A 21,337-nucleotide genomic window follows, 5' to 3' on the forward strand; every position below is an offset into this window, starting at 1 on the left:
CTGAACCTGATAGTCTGCAACGCCTGTTGTCTCCTCCGTGAAGGAGCCCTCCAGTAAATAGACAATTCGCCCTCCTTCCCTCGTCGTGCATCGACCCCAGTCGCAATCAATAAGGGTTGCCGAGGCTACCTCTGTCTGTGGACATGGGGTCAAATGACGTCATTGACTGGACGCACCCAGTAAGAATACGTGTGCCAGAAGCACCCACACACCTCCTGGCTACTCCAGCCCTTTCTTTGGGCTTCATCACAGAAGCATGAAAGAAGCAGAAATTGAGGTAGATTCGTTTCACAGCTGAACATCATGAACATCTATACAGCAGACACGTCAACATATTTCACTTTCTTAATGAAACGCAATCCCATGAGTTGCATGTTACTCACACACGTCTTTGGTAGACGATCTAACCAAGTAAGCTATTATAGCGGTGGTCTGAAAATAGGCACTTTAGCCCACTGAGCTGTCTTACCGATATTAAAGCATATCGCCTGTGTGTTACGCGAAGAGCTCTACAATAGGCGCCTGCACCCACTGTGCTATTTTACCGACAGCGCTCTGGGAGCTGATGCTCAGAGGAATAATGTCCATAATGAATGCTGGGAGCGTCTCGCGGATGACAGGGGGTAATCTGCGCGGCCGGATGCAGCGCTGCCCGGTAATGATGGCCCTGTCAGGAAACAGAGCCCCCGGCTCCCGGGTTCAAGTGAATGCCAAGGCGGTAATCAAAGAATAAACAGACTGATGGCAGGATGACAAGACGGGCAGGGAGGGAGGGAGGCCGGGAGAGGGATCCCCGTGAGGACGTGTGGGCGCCCCCACCAGGTGCACTGCTCAGCAGGAGCTGTGGGTGGGCACGCGCTTTGATGTGCTTGGAAGAAGGGAGCAGGCTGGCATTACTGCCCCAAGTAAGGCGGTGCCACCGGAAGTTGCGCTGCTGCTGCGGGTGAGAGCGTGGACGACGCTGACGCTGCCCGTTCTGCACCTGCCCCTCGTGTGCCTGAGCCTTGCACAGTTGCACTGTTCCTCGTGCTGCGCTTGTTTTCCAGCTTGCGCTGCCACTGTTAGGGCCTCATTTATGAAAAGTGACGCATCACTGCGTGAAAACAGTGATGCGCCACTTTTCACTGCGCCCTCCCTGCGACTCCAGTGATGCGTCATATTTACAGTATGACGCATCATTTCGCAAGGAGTCACAGATACGTCAGTATTTCTGACGTATCTGTAGGCGCAAAAGTGACGCATCGCTGGAGTGTGTCACAAAAGTGACGCAACTCCAGCAATGTGTCCTTTCACATGGGGCAAGCCCCATGTGAAAGGGCCTGCGTCAGTCTTACGCCTGCCTTGAGGCAGGCGCAAGAAATTGACGCATTTGCACCCTAGAAGTGGCGCAGTGAAATCTCGTAGATTTCACTGCGTCACTTCTACGACCCTTTGTTGCGTCAAAACGCCCCCCTTGCATACATTATACCTGGCGCAGGTATAATGTGGCGCAGGGGTTTACAAAGTGACGCATCTACCTAGATGCGTCACTTTGTAAATATGGCGCAACATGGCACATGTTTTACGCCACTGGTGCGTCACAAAAAGTGACGCACCGGCGGCGCAAAAGTGACGCAGGGGCTCATAAATGAGCTCCTTAGTGTTCTGCTGTTATGTGTACTGACGGAGGTTTGTGTTGCTGTTGAGCCTGCTTGAGTGTTTTCCTGTGCCTTCGCTATTCTGGGCGAGACAGGCTTGTGCCCCTGCTGTCCGTGTTGTGCATTTTCAGCGTCAGAGATTGTGGCATTCCTGTTGCCAGTTCTTGCATATGTTCTGCGTGAGAGGAACTTTATGTGCCGAAGCTTGTTCTCAGCTAGTTTGGCGTGTAAACAGGGCCTTAAGTGGGATGAAAAAACTGGGGGTGGGGTGTCTCTCAAGGGGGCGTGGCCAATGTAATTAAGGGCCTGGCTTAAAAACACGCAAGCTAAAAATCTGTGCTTAGCATAGTGTGCCGCCCGACTGGTATTTTGCTGTTTCTGTCATTGCATCCAGATATATGATACAACAAGTAACACCATACCTACAACAAGTCAGGACTATTGGCTTTGTCAATGGTTGTTAGTTGCATAAGATAAATAAGCAGCTACTGTGGCTTGGATATAATATTGAAAAAGCTTCCACATAAAGCCCTGGTGTCACCACGACAATGTTGCTGCTCCTGAGTTCCGAAAAGAGACGAGAAATCCAGAGAGAAAATGACTCTCTTTAAAGGATTCCCCTTCCCCTATAACGCTCGGAAAAAAACTGACCGCCTGTGCCAGGGCACAAAACAGAGCCCGATAGAGACCCGTTTCGAGGCCTCCTTAAAAAAAACTGCCGGTTCTCAGACCCGGTGAGACCCGGCCCACTTAAAGCCCTGCGTGTAAGGAAGCTTGCTCCCCTACCGCTCCTTTTGTTCCTGTCCTGTGCTTGTGTAACGAGACCTTCACCGCTGACATCAGTGCTGCTGGTCCGTGTTGAAGGAAGCACGCACCGCTGTTTGTGGCGTATTTGTGAGAATGAAGCTTTGACTGTTGATGTCGCTGCTGTGACTGCTCTGCGAGTAAAGGAAGCTTTCAGTACTACTGGCTATGCTGTTCCTGCGCCATCTGTGCGAGGAAACGTTCACTGTTGCTACGTGTGCTGTACCTAGTCCGCGTGGGATTAAAACTTGCTCCACTGATACCTGTGCTATACCTGTTTTGTGTATATCTCTTGAATGGCCTCAACCTGTGCGGTACCTGAGGTGCGTGTGTGCTGGTAATGTGCACCGATGCTTCCTTTTCCGTACCTCTTCTGCGTGCGAAGGAAGAAGCACGTGGTGCTGCTACCTGTGCTGTTCTGATTCACGCGTGGAAAGCTTGTACTTCTGATACACGTGCTGTACCTGTTTTGTGTATATCTCTTGAATGGCCTCAACCTGTGCGGTACCAGAGGTGTGTGTGTGTGCTGGTAATGTGCACCGATGCTTCCTTTTCTGTACCTCTTCTGCGTGCGAAGCACGTGGCGCTGCTACCTGTGCTGTTCTGAATTATGTGTGGGAAGCTTGCACTTCAGATACCTGTGCTGTACCCGTTTTGTGAGTTTGTATCTTGCATTGCTTCACCCTGTGCGGTATCTGAGTTGTGTGTGTGCGTGTTATGTTCATTGATGCTTCCTTTTCTGTACCTCTTCTGCAAGTGAAGGAAGAAGCATGCAGTGCTGCTATTGGTGCTCTTCCTGATTCACGTGTGGAAGCTTGCACTTCTGTACACGTGCTGTACCTGTTTTGTGTATATCTCTTGAATGGCCTCAACCTGTGCGGTACCAGAGGTGTGTGTGTGTGCTGGTAATGTGCACCGATGCTTCCTTTTCTGTACCTCTTCTGCGTGCGAAGCACGTGGCGCTGCTACCTGTGCTGTTCTGAATTATGTGTGGGAAGCTTGCACTTCAGATACCTGTGCTGTACCCGTTTTGTGAGTTTGTATCTTGCATTGCTTCACCCTGTGCGGTATCTGAGGTGTGTGTGTGCTTGTTATGTGAATTGATGCTTTCTTTTCTGTACCTCTTCTGCAAGTGAAGGAAGAAGCATGCAGTGCTGCTATTGGTGCTCTTCCTGATTCACGTGTGGAAGCTTGCACTTCTGTACACGTGCTGTACCTGTTTTGTGTATATCTCTTGAATGGCCTCAACCTGTGCGGTACCAGAGGTGTGTGTGTGCTGGTAATGTGCACCGATGCTTCCTTTTCTGTACCTCTTCTCAGTGTGAAGGAAGAAGCAGGTGGTGTTGCTACCTGCGCTGTTCCTGATCTATGTGTGGGAAGCTTGCACTTGCGATACCTGTGTTATGATGGTTTTGTTTTAGGGTAACTTCACTACCTTTGCTGTACCTGGTGTATGAATTTGCATGTGGGTGAATGGGAGAGGCCGTGCCTGTTCTGTGTGTAGAGGAAGCGTGTACTGTTGCTACATGTGCAGTAGCTGGTGCGCGAGGCAAGCGTGCACTGATGTTACTTGTGTTGTATCTGATGCAGATGTTTGCGTGCAGCATGCACTGCTGCTCTTCGTGCTTTTCCTGGTCTTCGCAGTGTCACGTGCCTTGTTTAAAGGGACTCCATTGACTGCATTATCCAGAGCAGCGAGTGTGCACAGCTTTCCGGGGATGTTAATGGGTTCATTTTGAAGCACAGCCTTTCCATTCACCATCAAAGCCTGGTTTAATATTAAAGCAACACTTAAAAAAAAAGCTTTTGTGTGTTAGTTCCTACATAATTATGACGGAATTCATAGAAGTTTAATAAATAACACATAGCAGCGCTTTTTAGATTGACCTTCTATGGTGTTTTAGTGCTAATAATTCCAAATCTATTGCACATGAAACGTGTAAGGTAGTCAGGTCTGCAAAGTAGGCTTGGATCTTATAGAGAAGCGCATTGACGCATGTCCAACATGAACCCGCACTGCACCTTCTTCTGTCTCAGGGCCTGTCATGTCCACCCCCTCCCTAGCACTGCTGCTGCCTGTGTATGAAGGTGACTTATGCAGCTGTGCACGCGCTCTACTTGTGCTGTGCGTTACAGGGGGCTCTTGCTGCTGCACCTGGTTTACCTGCCCCTTGTGTGAAGTGTGATTGCACTGCTGCTGTGTGTGAAGCAAACCTGCTCAGCTGCTGTCCAGGTTTGACTTGTGTGAAGTAAACGCTGCGAGGCTGCTGGGCCTGCTTTACCCCTTCAGTGTGTGAAGTGTATTTGCTCTCCTGTTGCCCAGGCTGTACCTGTTCTGTGTGTGCAGTAAACCTGCCAGGCTGCTGGGCCTGCTTTGCCTCTTCAGTTTGTGAGGTGTGATTGGTCTCCTGATGCCCGAGTTGTACCTGTTCTGTGTGTGAAGCAAACCTGCTAGGCTGCTAGGCTGCTGTGGCTGTTTACTTGTTCAATATATGATGTGTGATTGCTCTCCTGCTGCCTGGGCTATACCTGTTTCTGTTCTGTGTGTGAAGTAAACCTGCAAGGCTGCTGTGCCTGCTCCACCAGTTCAGCGTGTGAAGAGTGATTGCTCTCCTGCTTCCTGGGCCGCTGTACCAGCTACGTGTGAGTTAAACCTACTATGCAGCTGTGTTTGCTTTACTTCTTCAGTATGTGAAGTGTGATTTCACTCCTGTTGCCCAGGCTGTACCTGTTGTGTGTGTGAAGTGATCTTGGTAGGCCGCTGGGCCTGCTTTACCTCTTTAGTATGTGAAGTGTGACTGTTTCCTGGTGCCACAGTTGTACCTGTACCTGTTCTGCTTGGGAAGTATACCTGGTAGGCTGCTGTGTCTGTTTTCCTTATTTAGTGTGTGAAGTGTGATTGCTCTCTTGCGGCCTGATCTGTACATGTTGGGTGTTTAGTAAACTGGCTAATGTGCTGTACCCGCTTTACCTCTTCAGGGTGTGTAGCAGATTACCCTCCTGATGCCCAGTCTGTACATGTTGTGTGTGAGGCAAACCTACAATGCTGCTGTGCCTGCTTTGCCTCTTTACTGCGTGAAGTGTGATTGTTCTCCTGTTGCTTGAGTTGTACCTGTTCTGTGTGAGAAGTAAACCTACAAGGCTGCGGTGCCTGCTTTACCTGAAATGTGCTTGCTCTCCCACTGCCTAAATTGTACCTGTACCTGTTCTGTGTGTGAAGTACGCCTGCTAGGCTGCTGAGCCTACTTTACCAGACCAGTGCACACAGTGTGATTGTTCTCCTGCTGCCTGATCTGTACCTGTTGTATGTGAAGATAAACATGCTATGCTGCTTTGCCTGCTTTACTTCTTTGATGTGTGATGTGTAATTGTTCTCCTGTTACCTGGGCTGTACCTCTTCTGTGTGGGAAATAAACCTGCTATGCTAGTGTGCCTGCTTTACTTATTCAGTATATGAAGTGTGATTCCTCTCCTGCTGTCCGGGCTGTACCTGTTCTGTGTGTGAAGTAAACCTACAAGGCTGCTGGGCCTACTTTTCCACTCCAGTGTGTGAAGTGTGATTATTCTCCTGCTGCCTGATCCGTACCCGTTGCGAGTGAGGTAAACATGCTATGCTGATGTGCCGCTTTACTTCTTAGGGGCCGGTTACAATGACAGGTCAGAGACTTTCAGAACGACATCGTTGGTTTCAATCTCGACCGTCTGAATACAATACAGCCGGTCAGAATTGAAACCAGTCGGCCATTCTGGCTGGATTCCGACAGGCTCAAGGAGCCCGTCGGACTGTTGGAAGCCAGCCTGTAATCCAAATGGATGGCATTTTACGCTGTCCCGATTACGATGCACAGTTTCCAACAGGCTTGCCATGTCGGGCTTTCTGACATGGAAAGCCTGTCAGAAAGCATGTTTGGGGGCCCCTAGCAGGACACCCTTCTGTGTGCAGCCTTCGGTTGGAGGCCGCATAGGTGCCCCCTTGTTGATCCCTGCATCTTGTGGCAGGCACCTTGAGGTGCCTGCCACAGTGTGCAGGGATTAACACAATCTCCAATTTCTCTATAGGAGCTTGTGTTATGGACAGTTTACGGCCGTAACACAAGCTTTCATAGGGAAATGGGAGTATGCGACCGCACCATGTGCGGTCGCATTGTAATTAGGCGGTCAGGACCGCCGACCGGAGGTCGGTTGGTCCGATTCCGCGACGGTGTCAGTCGGAGGCAACTCCAAAAAACATTGTAATGAGGCCCTTAGTATTTGAAGTGTGATTACTCTCCTGCTCCCCGGGCTGTGCCAGTCCTGTGAATGAAGTGATCTTGCTAGGCTCCATTTTTGCCGTCTCATTTGTACTTGCTCATTGGGTGACATAACCATCCACTGATTCCGCCCACACCATGCACCTGTTACGTGTGTGAAGGAATTATACAAAGTCGCTCCACAATGTATACCAGTTTGGGGAAGCTCGGGCCTCGACTTGCTATGTGGCACGTTTTCCGTGTGTGTTAGGGAAGCTCGCCGTGGTGGTACTGAGCCTGTTCTGTAAAAGATATTCTTATTCCAGTCTGATGACAGGAAGGCGTTTTGATGCTGGAGATGGTCCTACCTGGTTGGTTCAGCTGAAGCGTGCTGCGGCTCCACTGAGATAGTCCCACGATGGCCACCATCTTGGCCCCAAGGCTTGAGCGTCTCTTCTTATTGGTGCTGAGGGTGGCCGCATCCGGCGGTGTTGCATTACTCTTCTCAATGTTATACATCTCCCCACTGATGCTGGAGCTGCGGATTACGTTTCGAGCGGCAGCACTTGTCTCCCCATTCAACATGGTGGCAGGAGGTGGTCGTGCTCTCTGGCAGTCTTAAGGAGTCGGTGATGCTGCATGGGAAGAGACGTTGGGATCAGTCAGACAGGTAGCGGTTTAAACATTTTCACACAAACAGAGCTCATACAAAATGGAGCTATTTGATGACCACACAATTGCAGATTTACTCTAAAACAGGCATAACTCCTAACAAAAGAAGTGTGGAGAGACTAACCAAGTTAGGCAGCATGCAAGTGACACCATGGCGCCTGACATCAAAGTGTGTGACATTGCACGGGATATTACAGGATGTGACATCACAAGCAGTGGCATCACCACCCATGACCTCACAGGAACTGACATGACAAGAAGTGACATTCGATCTTAAGACCTCCCACATATGTTTAGGAGGTCTATCATGACCACATTTGAGCGTGTTGCAAGATTTAACAAATTAGATTTTGTGTTGAGGTTGTGCCAAAAAAGTGACACAACCCCAACCCAAAATCTGGAGCTCAACGTAAACATTTCTTTTTGGAATTCTGCCGCAAAGAAATTGACAGCTAGGAGAAATGTGGCAGTGCATCTGTTCTGCGTAGTTGGTTGCAAAGTTTGCATTTTAAAATATCTTATGGGGTTAAGACACCTGCTGCAGAGATATTTGTGTTCCCCGAAAATCTCAGGGAATAGTAATATTGGTGAGATAATTCTGGAGGTTAACCCATCTGCTGGGGACATCTGTGTTTTGTCTAGCCCTAGTTTTGAATCAAAGTAGCATGGATGGTTAATGTGTCTCCTGCAAAGCACACCTTGTAACATGCAGATGCCAGATTTTTATTTTATTTTATGTAGCTAGGTAAGTGAGCTACTGCTTTTAACACAAATATCCTTTTGTTACTTGCAGTTCATAAATTGTAATCATTCTAATATAGCACAGTGAGCTATGACGGACATGTGCCTGCTACACGTTGCAACCCTCACTGCCTTATGTAACACATCCTGTACATTAATTTATACACAATGATTTATTGTCAATTTATAATGTTTAAATGTGAAATAAATCACTCTGTCACCTGCATTGACATAAGTAACGCCATAAAAGAAATAAAAACAAAATAGTGGTATTTAAATTGTTATTTGTGTAAATACTGGGACGGATCAACACATCAGACATTCTTGCAGTGCATGCATATCTCATATATAGAGACTAAGCAGAGTCAAAAGCATGCCTCTCATAAGTACTTGTGAAGTAATAACAAAATGGGTGCCTTTGTTTCCCCTCCATTGCATTACAACTAGGTGTGATGTTCCAGATAGGTACCCGTTAGGATACTCAAACAAAAAGGAGGCCTGATGGCACCTTAACTTCTGCCTTGTTGAGGGTCCATCTGGAATTTAGAATACCAAAGCCCCTACACCACCTGCAGGTTGCTGCTCGGCATGAAAGTAGACAACGTGCAGGCACTGTTGAATGTGTCCCAGTGTCTGAAAATGACACCAGGACGAGTTCAATATATTTCATGGGGTCCAATTTCTTGGTAGGGTGAACAGTGTCCACACTGTGAAACTAGTGAATGGGCACCGTCTACCCACATGTACCCCCTGCTCTACAACAAACACTCTACCCCATTTCACTGCCTGCATCTACAGTACAGACAGGCTTCTGGGAAAATGAGATTTCACGACAGACTAATACATCTTCCTGGCTGGCAGTGTTGTGGAGGAGGGACTTGCCTAGTACACGAAGAACCCAATAGAGGCCGTTCCTACTCAGTGCAAGACCCTAAGCTATGGAACTCAGTGCTGATTAATAGGCTATCACCCCGTATTGATAGACTTCTGGCTGGTGAAAACACGACTGTTTGATTAGCAAATATTAGACCAGCAACAAAGAGACCCCACAGGGGTAGTGGCACTCTATAAATGCTATCAATCAAGAGATTGACCAGCATGTTAATGCCTCTAAAACACTGATCGTTCTGGAACAGGATCTGTCACAAATCAAGAGGCCCACGGCAATATTTCCAAGTGGCTCAAAATAAAAATAAAAAACTGCATATTATTCATTTGGCCTCCCATCTCTAAATGTATCGCATTTCAGGACAGCTCTAAATGCTTTTCTTTTGGAAGAGCTTGGTACCAAAATGACAATTTACTAATCAAATGTCTTGAGTCGACGCTGACTCCATTTAATGACTTGGGCGGAAGCAACTCTGACATTCACCCAGTATCAGGTAGTGTTTATAGTTGATTGAGTTGTTCCTGAGCCAAACCCACCAGGATCTTGGCCAGACCAGGAATGTTGGAGACAGGCCTAAAATTAACAAACTCGTTGGTGAGTGTCCCTTTTTTTCAGAAGGGGGCAACTACTGCAGGTACCAGTTTGGCAGACCCCGTACCCTCATCCACGGATTGGTTCACAATGCTCCCCACCGTGGGTGCAAAAACTGGGGCCAGTTGCCTCATCTACCAGTGGACCCCGATAACCAAATAAAAGTACATGGTCAAAGCATGGTAATCGTTCAATTTTGTTTGCTTGATTGACAGAAATATGACTCACACTCTCATTCATGTCTCCCCTTGACCCTCCTCTGCCACCAAACTAGGATTTGGAGGCTACTACTCCAACAGACACAGTAGATCTTGATGAGGCACATAAAAGGTGGTCAGACTGGATTATCGGGTCCGTGGATAGAAACTTTAAGAAGCTCGGACCGATAAAGCAAAGAAACCTTAATAGATCGACCTGGTTCAGCCCCGAACTAGTAATCCAAAAGAAACACTGTGAAAAGCTAGAGAGGAGCTGGAGGAAAACGTATGCCCCTGATCTCAAATCAGCATAAAAAGCAGCCATCCAGCAATATCACAAGGATATTAGGAAAGCACAGGCAGTTTTCTTTGAAGAAAGGATTGAGAGATCCTCTAACTCTTCCAAAGAACTGTTCAAGATAGTAAAATCCCTCACTATAATTGATTCAGGCACCCATATCTCCCAACCTTCAAAGGAGAGATGCAATCATTTAGCCACCTTTTTCAAGAGTAAAGTGGAAAACATCTATAATTCACTTCACTCAATCACAGGTGCGACCTCTGTAGAGACAAAGGACGTTACAAACAAGCCAGAGCTTCCTCCAGGCTCTGAACTGCTCAAGCCTACCCCTTTTCCGATCTTTACTCACCTTTCCTAAGCTGGACAAAGAGCGTGTTGGCTTACTCCTAAGCAAGATTAAATGAGGGTCTCCAATAGATCCCGCCCCCATCCCAGATCCTTCTTCAAGGGGGTGACCACATCCGGGCTAAACTTACCAATCTTATCTCTCTATCCCTGGAGAAAGGCCTCGTACCCAAAGAATGGAAGTGTGCGATTGTAAAGTCTCTGCTAAAAAAAAACAATTGGACCCCGCATCCATGGGATACTATCGCCCCATTTCATTGCTGCCCATCTTGGGAAAGATTGCTGAGAAACATGTGAACAGTTCTATCTTTCAATTCCTGGAGGACAATGGCATCTTGCACCAGTCCCAGATGGTGTTACGTCCGGAACACAGCACAGAGTCAGCCCTACTCGTGGTCACAAAAAAATAAAAATCGATACTTGATCAAGGAAGTGCAGCCGCTATCTTGTGCTTAGATCTAAGCGCGGCCTTTGGCACGGTTGATCACGAGATTCTCATTCACAGGCTCAAAGATATCCGGATTAGAGACACGGCCAACCAATGGCTGGCGTCGTTCCTAAGCAAAAGATCCTTTCAATGCATGGAAGCAGGTATTCTGTCGGACACCTTCTCGGCCCCGTGCGGAGTACTTCAGGGATCGTCTCTGAGCACGACTCTTTTCAACATTTATTTGAGCTCACTAGCTCACATAGTGCAGGAATTTGGGCTGTCCATCGTATCATATGTGGATGATACCAACTTATGGCCATGGTGGCAGAAACTTCCAACTCTAACCACCGGCGCTGGGATTCCTGTGGGTAGCCATGCGCTTTATAAATACCTTAAACTTAAACTTAAACTACAAGATAATCAGAATAGAGACTGAACTGATAAAACCGGTGGTGATGGGGATGCTAATATTTGTAAAGAATCATTACCCTGCACACGTATAGATACCTGCGCAGCCAAGACCTTCCAATCTCTTACTGTTGACACTGGTTACACCACACTATTTAAAGCTAGAATACATATAATGTAATATCCCCTAAAAGGATAATGTAATATCCCCTAAAAGGAATAAACTATTTCTAGAAGAATGTGTACAAGTCATGCCAACTCAGTTACTGTCAAAGTGTAAACACATGTTAGTCTGACATTTTAACCTCCCTTGTAACAGAGACTCATACTAAGCAATTACATTCTTTCCTCCAAGAGAATAACCTGAAACAACGCAGCAACCTTCCTACACACAAAAAAGGTGTCACCATCTATCTAGTTATTTCTGAACCGGGCAACATTACTACATTCAACCCTATACTTCTTCACAGGTCCGACCATCCCATTCAACACTGTTGATAAAATACCTGCCTTGCAGAAACAAGAACGAGAAGGTACTAACATCAATCAAAGGTGTTAAGGTAATCTATCATATTAAATTAGACTCTATGATCCGCCCTCTCACACTGGATAGTCCTCCCTCTATTGACACTACTGAAGCAATGAAACAATGCAATGGTGAAATGCCCACCATATCCAATACTCTTCCTCCTGTCAAGAGCATGCTCAAATATAAAAAAAAAAAGGTTAGTTCAGTGGTCCAACAATGAGATTAACAGTCAGAGAAAGATTTTACATCTCAATGAGTGGAGATGGAGGAGCCCTCATTCCCCACTCCTATCAAACTCAATTCCTCGTGTAAGGAAAGGGAAACATACAAAAAACTCAATTTCCAGTCAAAGTCCTAACTTTTCAGCCATGAATTTCAGAATAGTGAATGTGGGCCCAGAGAGCTTTACAAATCGTACATGACCAGACACATGAAGTAATGAACCCCCACAAGGCCCCAAACTACAATCACATTGTCAAACACTTTACACAAAAACAAGAGAACAAGAGAACATCAGAGAAAACTTGCCAACCAGAACCTGAACAAATGCATCTCATCAGAAAAGCACCATTATGTTAAAGCACCATTATCTTAATTGCCTTCCTTTAGTTCCATTTCAGAACCTGGCTTCCAAAAGGCATTGCAAGCAGTAAGCCTTTGCCCTAATCTCTTGACTCCTGCCACCTTCCATAGCCAAGAAACATGCTGATGCCCTCCTGCCTTTATGAGTGGAAATCATAAATTCCATTGTTCTGCACAATGCATTTTTACTGATGTGCTAAAAATGGGTCATATTCGCCCTATGTGACAAAAAACATTGACTCGAATTCCCTTTAAAACGACATACCTATATATCTCATTGCTAAGGTCACAAAGAAATGCATAGCTGCCCAGTTGCAGAAATATACATAAGAAAAAAAGTTACTGGGACTGCACCACTTTGTCTTTAAACCTGGTCACGACAGAGAAGCCTCTCTGCCCAAGATCTCTAATGAAGGGAAACATTGCATAATAGTACTCATTGGCCTATCTACAGCTTTCAATACCAGTCACAAAATACCTCAAACACATATACCTCTATATACAAAAGAATGGACAATGAAGGCAAGGCATTGAATTGGTTCAAAGTATACATGCGTAAAACAACCCAATACATTAAAACGGGGGATTCTCGATCAGCTCCTGCAGCCATTCCATTGGGAGTACCACAAGACACCCTAGTCTCCCATTATTCAAACATGTATATTCCACAACTAGCCAAGTTATTCTCCAAGGCAGGTGTTGATGTCCACCAGAATGCACCTGTAGCTCAGGATTGATAGCAAAGATGATATTGACAGTTCAGTGCAACACATATCTGACAGAAGTTCATGGATGTTTAAGATGAAACTTAAACTCAAACCTCAAAAGACTGAATTCTTCTACAACCACCTAACAGCTATGATGTCCTACCCCTTAACTGGATAGCTAAGCTCCAGGTAATAATCATATTCCCCACAATAGTAAAATCCTTCAAATTCCCAGGAATCATGTTGGATAGGTCATGCAGCCTTTAACTCCATAACAAAGAAAACACTATGGGCCCTATTATGATGTGATTCAGAGGTTGGAGGCTTTCCAACTCACATGTCGATTTTGCTTCTGACTGCCTAATTACAATCTAGGCAGTCGAAATTGAAACTGGCCGGTCATTCTGGCTGGATTCCGATGGACTCCAGGAGCCCGCCGGGCAGTCAGAGACCACAACGTAATCCCATATGACGGTGTTTCCGCCGTTGGGATTACGATGTCGGTTTCCAACAGGATTTCCGACATGGGAAGCCTGTCAGAAAGCTACTTTGGGAGCCCCTAGCAGGGCCCCTACTCCCTACGGCCCCCGGTTGGGGGCGAGGGGGCACCTATGGTGCCTGCCACACAGTGCAGGGATTTGCACAAGCTCCTATTTCTCTTTGGAAGCTTGTGCAATGGCTGGTTATGGCCGCAGCACAAGCTCCCATAGAGAAATGGGAGTATGCAGCAGCACCATGTGCGGTCGCATTGTAATTATGATGTCGGGACCGCCGACCAGAGTTTAGAAGTCGGTCGGTCCAGAGACCAGGAAGCGACATCGTAATCGAGCCCTTTGTGCCCTAGATTTAAACTGAAAGCTGCTGCTGATCTTCAGAGTCCTTAACTCCAGACATCACTTCAAAGTTGCTTTGCAGTAACTGGTGATACATTGCTTAGAATACGGGAAGTCTCTAGTACCAGGAATACTTAAATCCCATCTCAGTCCTATTAAGGCCATCCTTCGCTCTGCTGCCAGGCTGATCACTTAAACCAGAAAATTCAACATAATTTCCTCTGTTCTACTACCCAAAATAGTTAATAATTCAACTTTACTCCACCTATGAACATTTTGTTTCATATACAAAGTGATACACCTAAATTCCCCCTTTCCGTCAGCCTTGTACAAAAACTGGAATTGCTCAATAAAAAAATGCAACCTCAGAAGCAAATCTAAACTTCTTCTCAAAACACTGTTTAAAAAAAATGTCCAGCATCAAGCACACCTTCTTAAAGAATTCAATGAGAATCTGGAATGCCCTTTTAATGTATAAGACTTACCTTCTCATTGCAACTCTTCGGAACCAAACTAAAGGATTGCCTCTTAAACCTGCCCTAACATTGCTCATTTTGTTTATGTCTGCTGATGATATGGATATTCCACTGTTGCACTACCATTCTGCTACTTATGACTTTAAATATACAAAACCATCTCTGCTAGACACAGTGATCCGACAAAATATTGTTTAAAAAATATTGATTGACACAAATATTGTGTCAAAAATATGGTGGGAAAGAGTATTGAAGGTAAGATTATTGAATTTTAGGTACTTCATATATTTTTTTAATATAGTTGCATATGATCTTGTTTCTTAAATTCTGTTGCGTTTCATTACTTTTTGTTTTGCAAGTTATTGTATTAATGTTAAGTGCGTAAAATATCTTTTAGTACAGATAGATTTTTGATTTGGCAATATATTTAAAGAATCATTTTTTATATTTCTTACCTTTATTTGCATATTTTTGGGTTTAAATTATGGGATTTTTAAAATTTATTTTTAAATGTTTATAATTTGGAATTTTGGTTTTTATTACTTATAAAAAAATTGTTTGTAAGTTATGTAATATATAATAAGCTAAAATGGTAATTAATTCGTGTAGTTGTTAATTGGTTAATTAGATTACAAATTATGTAAATTATTTAATTGATTTCAACAATTAGTATATATATTGATTGTAATATGTTTATTATTTTTAGCAATATTTGATAAATTAATGACAATTGTTAATTATTTTAATTTATTTTATTGGCATTTTGAGCTAGTAGGTTGGGAAGTATTTTAAATATATATATTTTGTATTTGTAATTGGTAAATATTCATACTTTTTTCTATTTTTAATTGGTAATGTATTAATTTTAATTTGTAATAAAAAAAATTGTAATGTACAAATATGTACATTTAGGCCATGATTCACAAAGAGCCTCCTCACTCGTGGTAGATGGCCCTCCATCGTGGCAGGATCTCTCCGCAATGGGAAACTGCAGTGCTGAGATCCTGCCACGACTGCGGAGCCTCTGCCACTTGTGCCAGGGTTCTTTGTGAATCAGGGCATATATATTTATATATTTGTTAAAATATATTTTATGCTAAAATTTGTAAGTGTATTTGGAGGGAATAGCAGATTTAATTTTTTCAATCTCCAGTACTTTCCCTACTGTTGCTTACATTGGGAATAGTAGATGTGACCCCTCCAAAGTTCAATACTTTCCTTACTGTTGCTCAGGTTGAAGTGGCGATGTTAAAAATTACACCTCCAAAAACAAACACTTTTCCGTTTGTTGGTTACTTTGGAGTTGGAATAGTAAATCTGACTCTTCCAAGTTCAACGCTGCCCCTACTGTTGTTCATGTTGAAGTGGGAACAGTAAATGAATAGCAAACCTGACCCCTCCAAAGTCCAACACTTTTCCAACTGTTGCTTATGTTGGAGTGGGAATAGTAAATCTGACTGTGAGAATTGTGGTATATTATATAGTATGGTTGGGGGACCTTACCATGTAATACACTTGCGAAACTGTCTTTGGTCGAGTCTGGCTCATTTGTAAAACCTTTAGCGCAGGGGTCTTCAAACTGTGGGGCGCGACCCCCAGGGGGCCGTAGAGCGATGCAAAGGGGGTCGCGCCTTCTCAGTCACACTTCTGCCCAGGCCCAAGGGTTTCAGCCCCCACTCTTCCCCCTTCCTGTGTCTCAGCCCGGGCTGCTGCAGTGCAACTCGAGCTGATGGGGGCTCAGCTGGGCAGTGTCTGGAGTCTTATTTCCGGGCACGCCCCAGTTTTTCACAGGTCTTTAAAGACCATTTGCATATTTGCATGCCTTTGTAAACTGGTTACAGAGGCTTAGTGTTTTTTCCTGGTTCCAGTACCCCATGGGTCCCCACTGTGCCTATTCCTTACATTTGGATTTTACATTCACTGCCCTAGTGTGAGAATACCTTTCATGTAAAGGAATATTAAGTAGGGTTGCCAAAAGAAAAATGCCTACCGTGTTTTGTTTAAAGAGCCTGCAAAGACCTAGTCTTGACACTAAATAGACTTGTAAATAAAAAAGTATGTATGCATTCTTTATGTGACTTTTCTGTCTTTGTTCTCTTTAATTATCAGTCATGTATCATTGAGGCTGCCCTAGAACACAATTAAAAGTGCTTTCTATTTATATTTGCTGTTTGAAGTATGCACAGATAAGTGCTGAAAATACAGCTTTAGGTGACTGCTTATTTTTGTAGCGACTGGGCCATCAAAATAATCTGCTGACAACCCTAACCATAGGACTGTAAGTTTGTTGCAGGATCAGCACATTATTTATTTCCTTCACCCTCTATCCCCGATTAATGTCGCAATAGTTTAACTTATATCTGAAACACTACGCCGCCGTCAATATCATGCTACTTCATGTGTCTGGGAATGCACCCTGCATTCAGACAACTCATTCCTCATTCTCGCCCTTCACTTTCACGCTCGCCCTGTACTCACAGCGATCACAATGCTCTCACACTGATCACCATGCACTCACAACATTCACCCTGCACTCAGTGATCACTCTGCACTCACAATGCACTGGCGCTGTTCACCCTATACCTCACCCTGCAGTCACACGAGTACACTACTCATCCTCCACTCATGTGACACTTCGCTCACCTGTCCCCCCTCACTGCTCAATATGCAACTCACTCAAACAAGCCCATCAGTAATCATACATTCCTTTAATCTCATTCTGAACTTGCATCCGCACCCAAATACATACGCTACCTCACTCACCCTGCAGTCACTCCTCTTACTCTACTCTCACACTGTTGCATCGCTCACCGTGCACTCACATGGACACTCTTGTCACCTACACAGTGCAGAGGGTTAATGTGCCTGCTACAAAGAATATGTACCATGCAGATCACAGAAATGAGTGTGAGTAAACTATGAGTAGCGCTATAAAAAAATGAAATGTTTGTCAGAAAGGTGCTATAGAGAGATGAGGTGCATTGTTGGTGAGTGACAGTGAAGGAATTCATGGAGAAGGAGGAAACTGGGGTGAAGCACCAAAAAAGACTGTTGCACCGTGTGTGACCAGTGTTAGGACCAGCCCTGGCTGGGAGTGTTAGCCCCCCCTCCGAAGTTCTGGTCTAGTGACTCCCCTGCTTCTGTCTATTATTATTATTTACATTTGTAGTGCGCTACTGTTACCAAAAGATGTCCTGGGGCTAATAACCATCTTCTGCCTGAAGGCAAGTGAGAAAAACACAGGAGAACCAGCCAAATGGGGTAACCTACAGAGCATAGAGAAAGGTTTTTATATCTTCCTAAAGGATAATAGATTCTTGGTGGAGCAAAGCAAAGGAGGGTGCAAGTTCCATAACTGCGCGGCCTGCACCAAAACTACGAGACAGACAACTCATGCCTTCTTGAATTAGGGAACAATAAGCAGAGTGGCACAGGCCGAGAGGAGCATACGGGCCCGACCTGTGTGCTTGATGAGGACAGATGAGAGGATGAGAGGGGACAGCAAGGGAGTGAGAGAATTTGATTGAAGAGGTCAGGGATGAGGAGAAATGTGAATTGCCGAAGAGAAGTGTGGACACGCAAGAAGTGAGTGTGAGCCAAAGGTGATGGCTTCTGTTAGAACAAAGGGGAGAAGTGAAAGATGAATGGGGGGACTGGAGAGGTGTAAGATACAAATAGACAAAAATGTGAATGGAGAGACGAGGTGAATGAGAAGTGCTGAGGGGCACGGGAAGTGACAGGGCCAGAGAGGCCATGAGATAAATGCGAGAGACTGTTAGAGATGAGGGCAGTGAAAGGACAGAATGGCAAGAGGTGATTAAAGGTGAAGTGAGAGGTTGAATGGGGAGAGTTCAGAAGTTGTAAAAAGGGGTGAAAGAAAATTGCCTGCAAAGTGAGAGAGGGATCCAGGGTTAGGAGAGGAGAGAGGGATGGAAGGGAGGGGGTGAGAGGAAAGCTGCATGGGTAAACTGCCTAACTGCACAAAACCGCCAGGGTTTTAAGGGACTCCTGCTTCTCCCGGCCAGGGCCAGGTGAGCTTCTAATATGGCAGCACGTATTCCTGCGGAGTCGAAGACCCTACACAAAGGTTGACTAAAAATCTTTCTGATGTTAATTGCTGTATTTTGGTTATAAACGGGTACTGATGGGGTGAAATCTTTCCTCAGTGTTACTGTGTGTAAAAAATTTCAAAATGATGAAGTAATGCTATCCCAAAATACGCGGCATCACATAACCTCATTTACATTTTCTTCCCACACAATTTAGTCAAGCCTGCCGCGTAATTTGGTCCTCACCTGCCTCATAATTCTAGTAGCCCTGCCTACAGGTTTAGACATTTTTGTCAGGAGGGGGTCCTTATGCCTCAAAATGTTGACAGGGGGGTCTCGGCATCCAAAAGTTTAAAGACCTCTGCTTTAGCTCAACCCTGGGTAGCTGTGGCTTCGAGCAGCAAGGTCTAAACAAAGGAACTATAGTAAAGCATTTTGAAGCACCAATCAACAAACATGAAAGAAATCCGACACCAATTTTTAAAAATAGATTATATGTTTATACATTTTTAGACACCAAGATCAGCAAAATCCACTTGAGGGGTTCTGGAGATATAGATTTTTAAGTAAAACTTAAATCTCAGCTTTTTAATTCTAAAGCACAAACAAACATCAGTAAGCATAACATTCAGAAACTGTTGAAAAGTTTGAAAGAGTTGTGTTCGGCTACTCCGGCCCAAGTAGAGTGACCAAATCCAACAGATTAAAGATTAGGGGGGCCACTAGGGAAAATTTTGACAGTTACCTTGCCACCAAAGCAGTCTCAAAGTCCAGTTCCATACTTTACATCAAGACTGCCATGGTCTTCAATGGAGTGGTCCTGATGCTGGGAATGCAAGATGATGAGAATGCTGAAAGATACTGTGGGCGCTGTGCGGTCAATGGGGGTGTCCCTGTGGTTATTCCTCAGTCCACTAGTAAGGGGAGAAACTTTGGCTACTGGGTTCAGTGTCTCTCGAAGTCCTCTTTGAGGAAGTAGAAGGCCAGCTGCGGCTGGGCTACCAATCTCCATACACAGTGGGTCCAGTGGTAACCAATCTATACCCAGACATCACTCCTAGATTGGGCAGACTCAGGTGCAACTTTTGGCAATGGAGGATTGGTTTCTTGGGATGCCCGGCTGTAGTCAGCAGTGATTCACAGAAAGTGGCCACTGACTTGCCGGTATGGGCTTCTTCAGCTTTGAAGGCCCTGGTGCTGGTTCCAGGGGGATGTCAGCAGACTGACCCTTGGAGCAACTTCTTTGGTCTGCGGCTCGAGAGGGTCTTTTCCATGATACAGGAGCTACAGGCATAGTCCTGTCTTTGCTAGCCCAAGGAGCAACAGGTGCAATCCAGCAGAAGGTGCAGCGTCTCTTGCCAGGTCTAGGGGTCATTAGGACAATTTGTCTTTGCTCCTTTCTCCAGTTATATCATTATCTTAAGTCCAGGGTGCAAGGGGTGCAATATTTATGCCCATAAAGGGCCCTGGAGGGATGATGCAGTCACTAGTCGATGGGCTACCATGATCCCTCCCGCTTTGTGATGACTGGTGGCCAGCAACTGTGCAAGGCCACTGGACAGACTGGGTAATAGAGTAGCAACTTTCTGAAAGCTGTCTTTCCTTAAACGTAACGTGGGCATCAAGTAGGGATTAATGCCACAATCAATTTGATACCTTGAAGTACCCATTTTAGCAGTCCTATTCAGAGGTTAGCCAGGCTTAGCAGTCAGCCAGCAACTCTGTGGTAGCCAAAGGAGCTACTAACTTTTCCACAACAAAAACAACAATTTGGAAGTTTTGCTGTTAGGACATATCAAAAGTACATGTCCTACTTAATAACATACAGCTCTCTGCCTCAGGGGTCCAAAGGCCTTCCTTAAGGGAGACTTACATAAATAATTGAGGTAAGTGGGGGGTATGCCATTAGTTTAAATGGCAAAGTCGAACTAGCAGTTTAAGACTGCTCTTGTAGGCTGCAGTGGCAGGCTGGTAGCCATTATGTACTTTGTCTCACACAAGGTGGCCCAACAAGTGTTGCAATCCTGGAGGGACTGACTCTCTGCCCTGGGTACTCTTGGTAACATATAATAGGGACTTTTAAGTAAGTCAACTTATGCCAATTGACAGTAGCCAATTCGACATACATTTTGTAAGGAGTTAGAACACTGGAACTGAGTTCTGGTTAGCAGGTCTCAGTGCACTCTCAAGAATCGAAAAACCAGCAGCATCAATCCAGAACATTGGAGAAGCATTTCTTTACATTGACCCTTCCAAAGTCCAACACTTTCCCTATTATTGCTCACATTGAAGTATGAGTAGTAAATCTGATCACTTCAAGCTTTAACTACTGTTGCTGAGTTTTGAGTAAAAATAGCAATCTGATCCTTCCAATGCCCTCATTTTCACTACTGTTGATTGGTTTGGAGTGAGAATGGGAAATCTGACTCCTCTAAAATCTAACGCTTTCCCTACTGTTAATTATATTGGAGTTTGAAGAATAAATCTAATCCCTCAAATGTACAACCTTTACCTACGGTGGAGTGGTGATAGTAAGACGGACTCTTTCAAAGTCAAACAATTTCCCAGCTGTTTTTTAGGTTGGAGTGTGGATTGTTAATCTGACCCACCTAAAGTCCAACATTTCCCCACTCTTGCCTATCCTGGAATGGGAATAGTAATTCTGACCCCCTTCAAATTCCAAAACTTCCCTCACTGCTGCTCAAGTTGGAGTGGGAATAGAAAATCAGTCACCCCTTCCCCCAAAGGCCAACACTTTCTCTATTGTTGGTGTGGAAATCGTAATCTATTTATTTAGGCAAGGTATTTTATGTTAATTTTTGTAAAGATTTATTTTGTGATTTACCTGCAAGAGATAGTTTAATTCTTTTTTTACGTATATATTTTTTTTAGAAATATTTTTTAATAATACCAGTTT

At 44.9% G+C, this 21,337-nt stretch overlaps 1 protein-coding gene across 1 annotated transcript in view; it reads right to left on the reverse strand.

Moving 5' to 3' along the window:
* Nucleotides 1-21,337, reverse strand: part of RIMS3 (regulating synaptic membrane exocytosis 3) — a 531,625-nt gene that overhangs the window by 396,053 nt on the left and 114,235 nt on the right. Inside the window, exon 2 of the mRNA XM_085648027.1 lies at nucleotides 7,039-7,305. Coding sequence (XP_085504153.1) covers nucleotides 7,039-7,255 — 217 coding nt within the window. The 5' untranslated portion in view covers nucleotides 7,256-7,305. The remainder of the gene's footprint in view (nucleotides 1-7,038; nucleotides 7,306-21,337) is intronic.

Source organism: Triturus cristatus, chromosome 3_2 (genome assembly GCF_964204655.1).
Source record: "Triturus cristatus chromosome 3_2, aTriCri1.1, whole genome shotgun sequence".
NCBI lineage: Eukaryota > Metazoa > Chordata > Amphibia > Caudata > Salamandridae > Triturus > Triturus cristatus.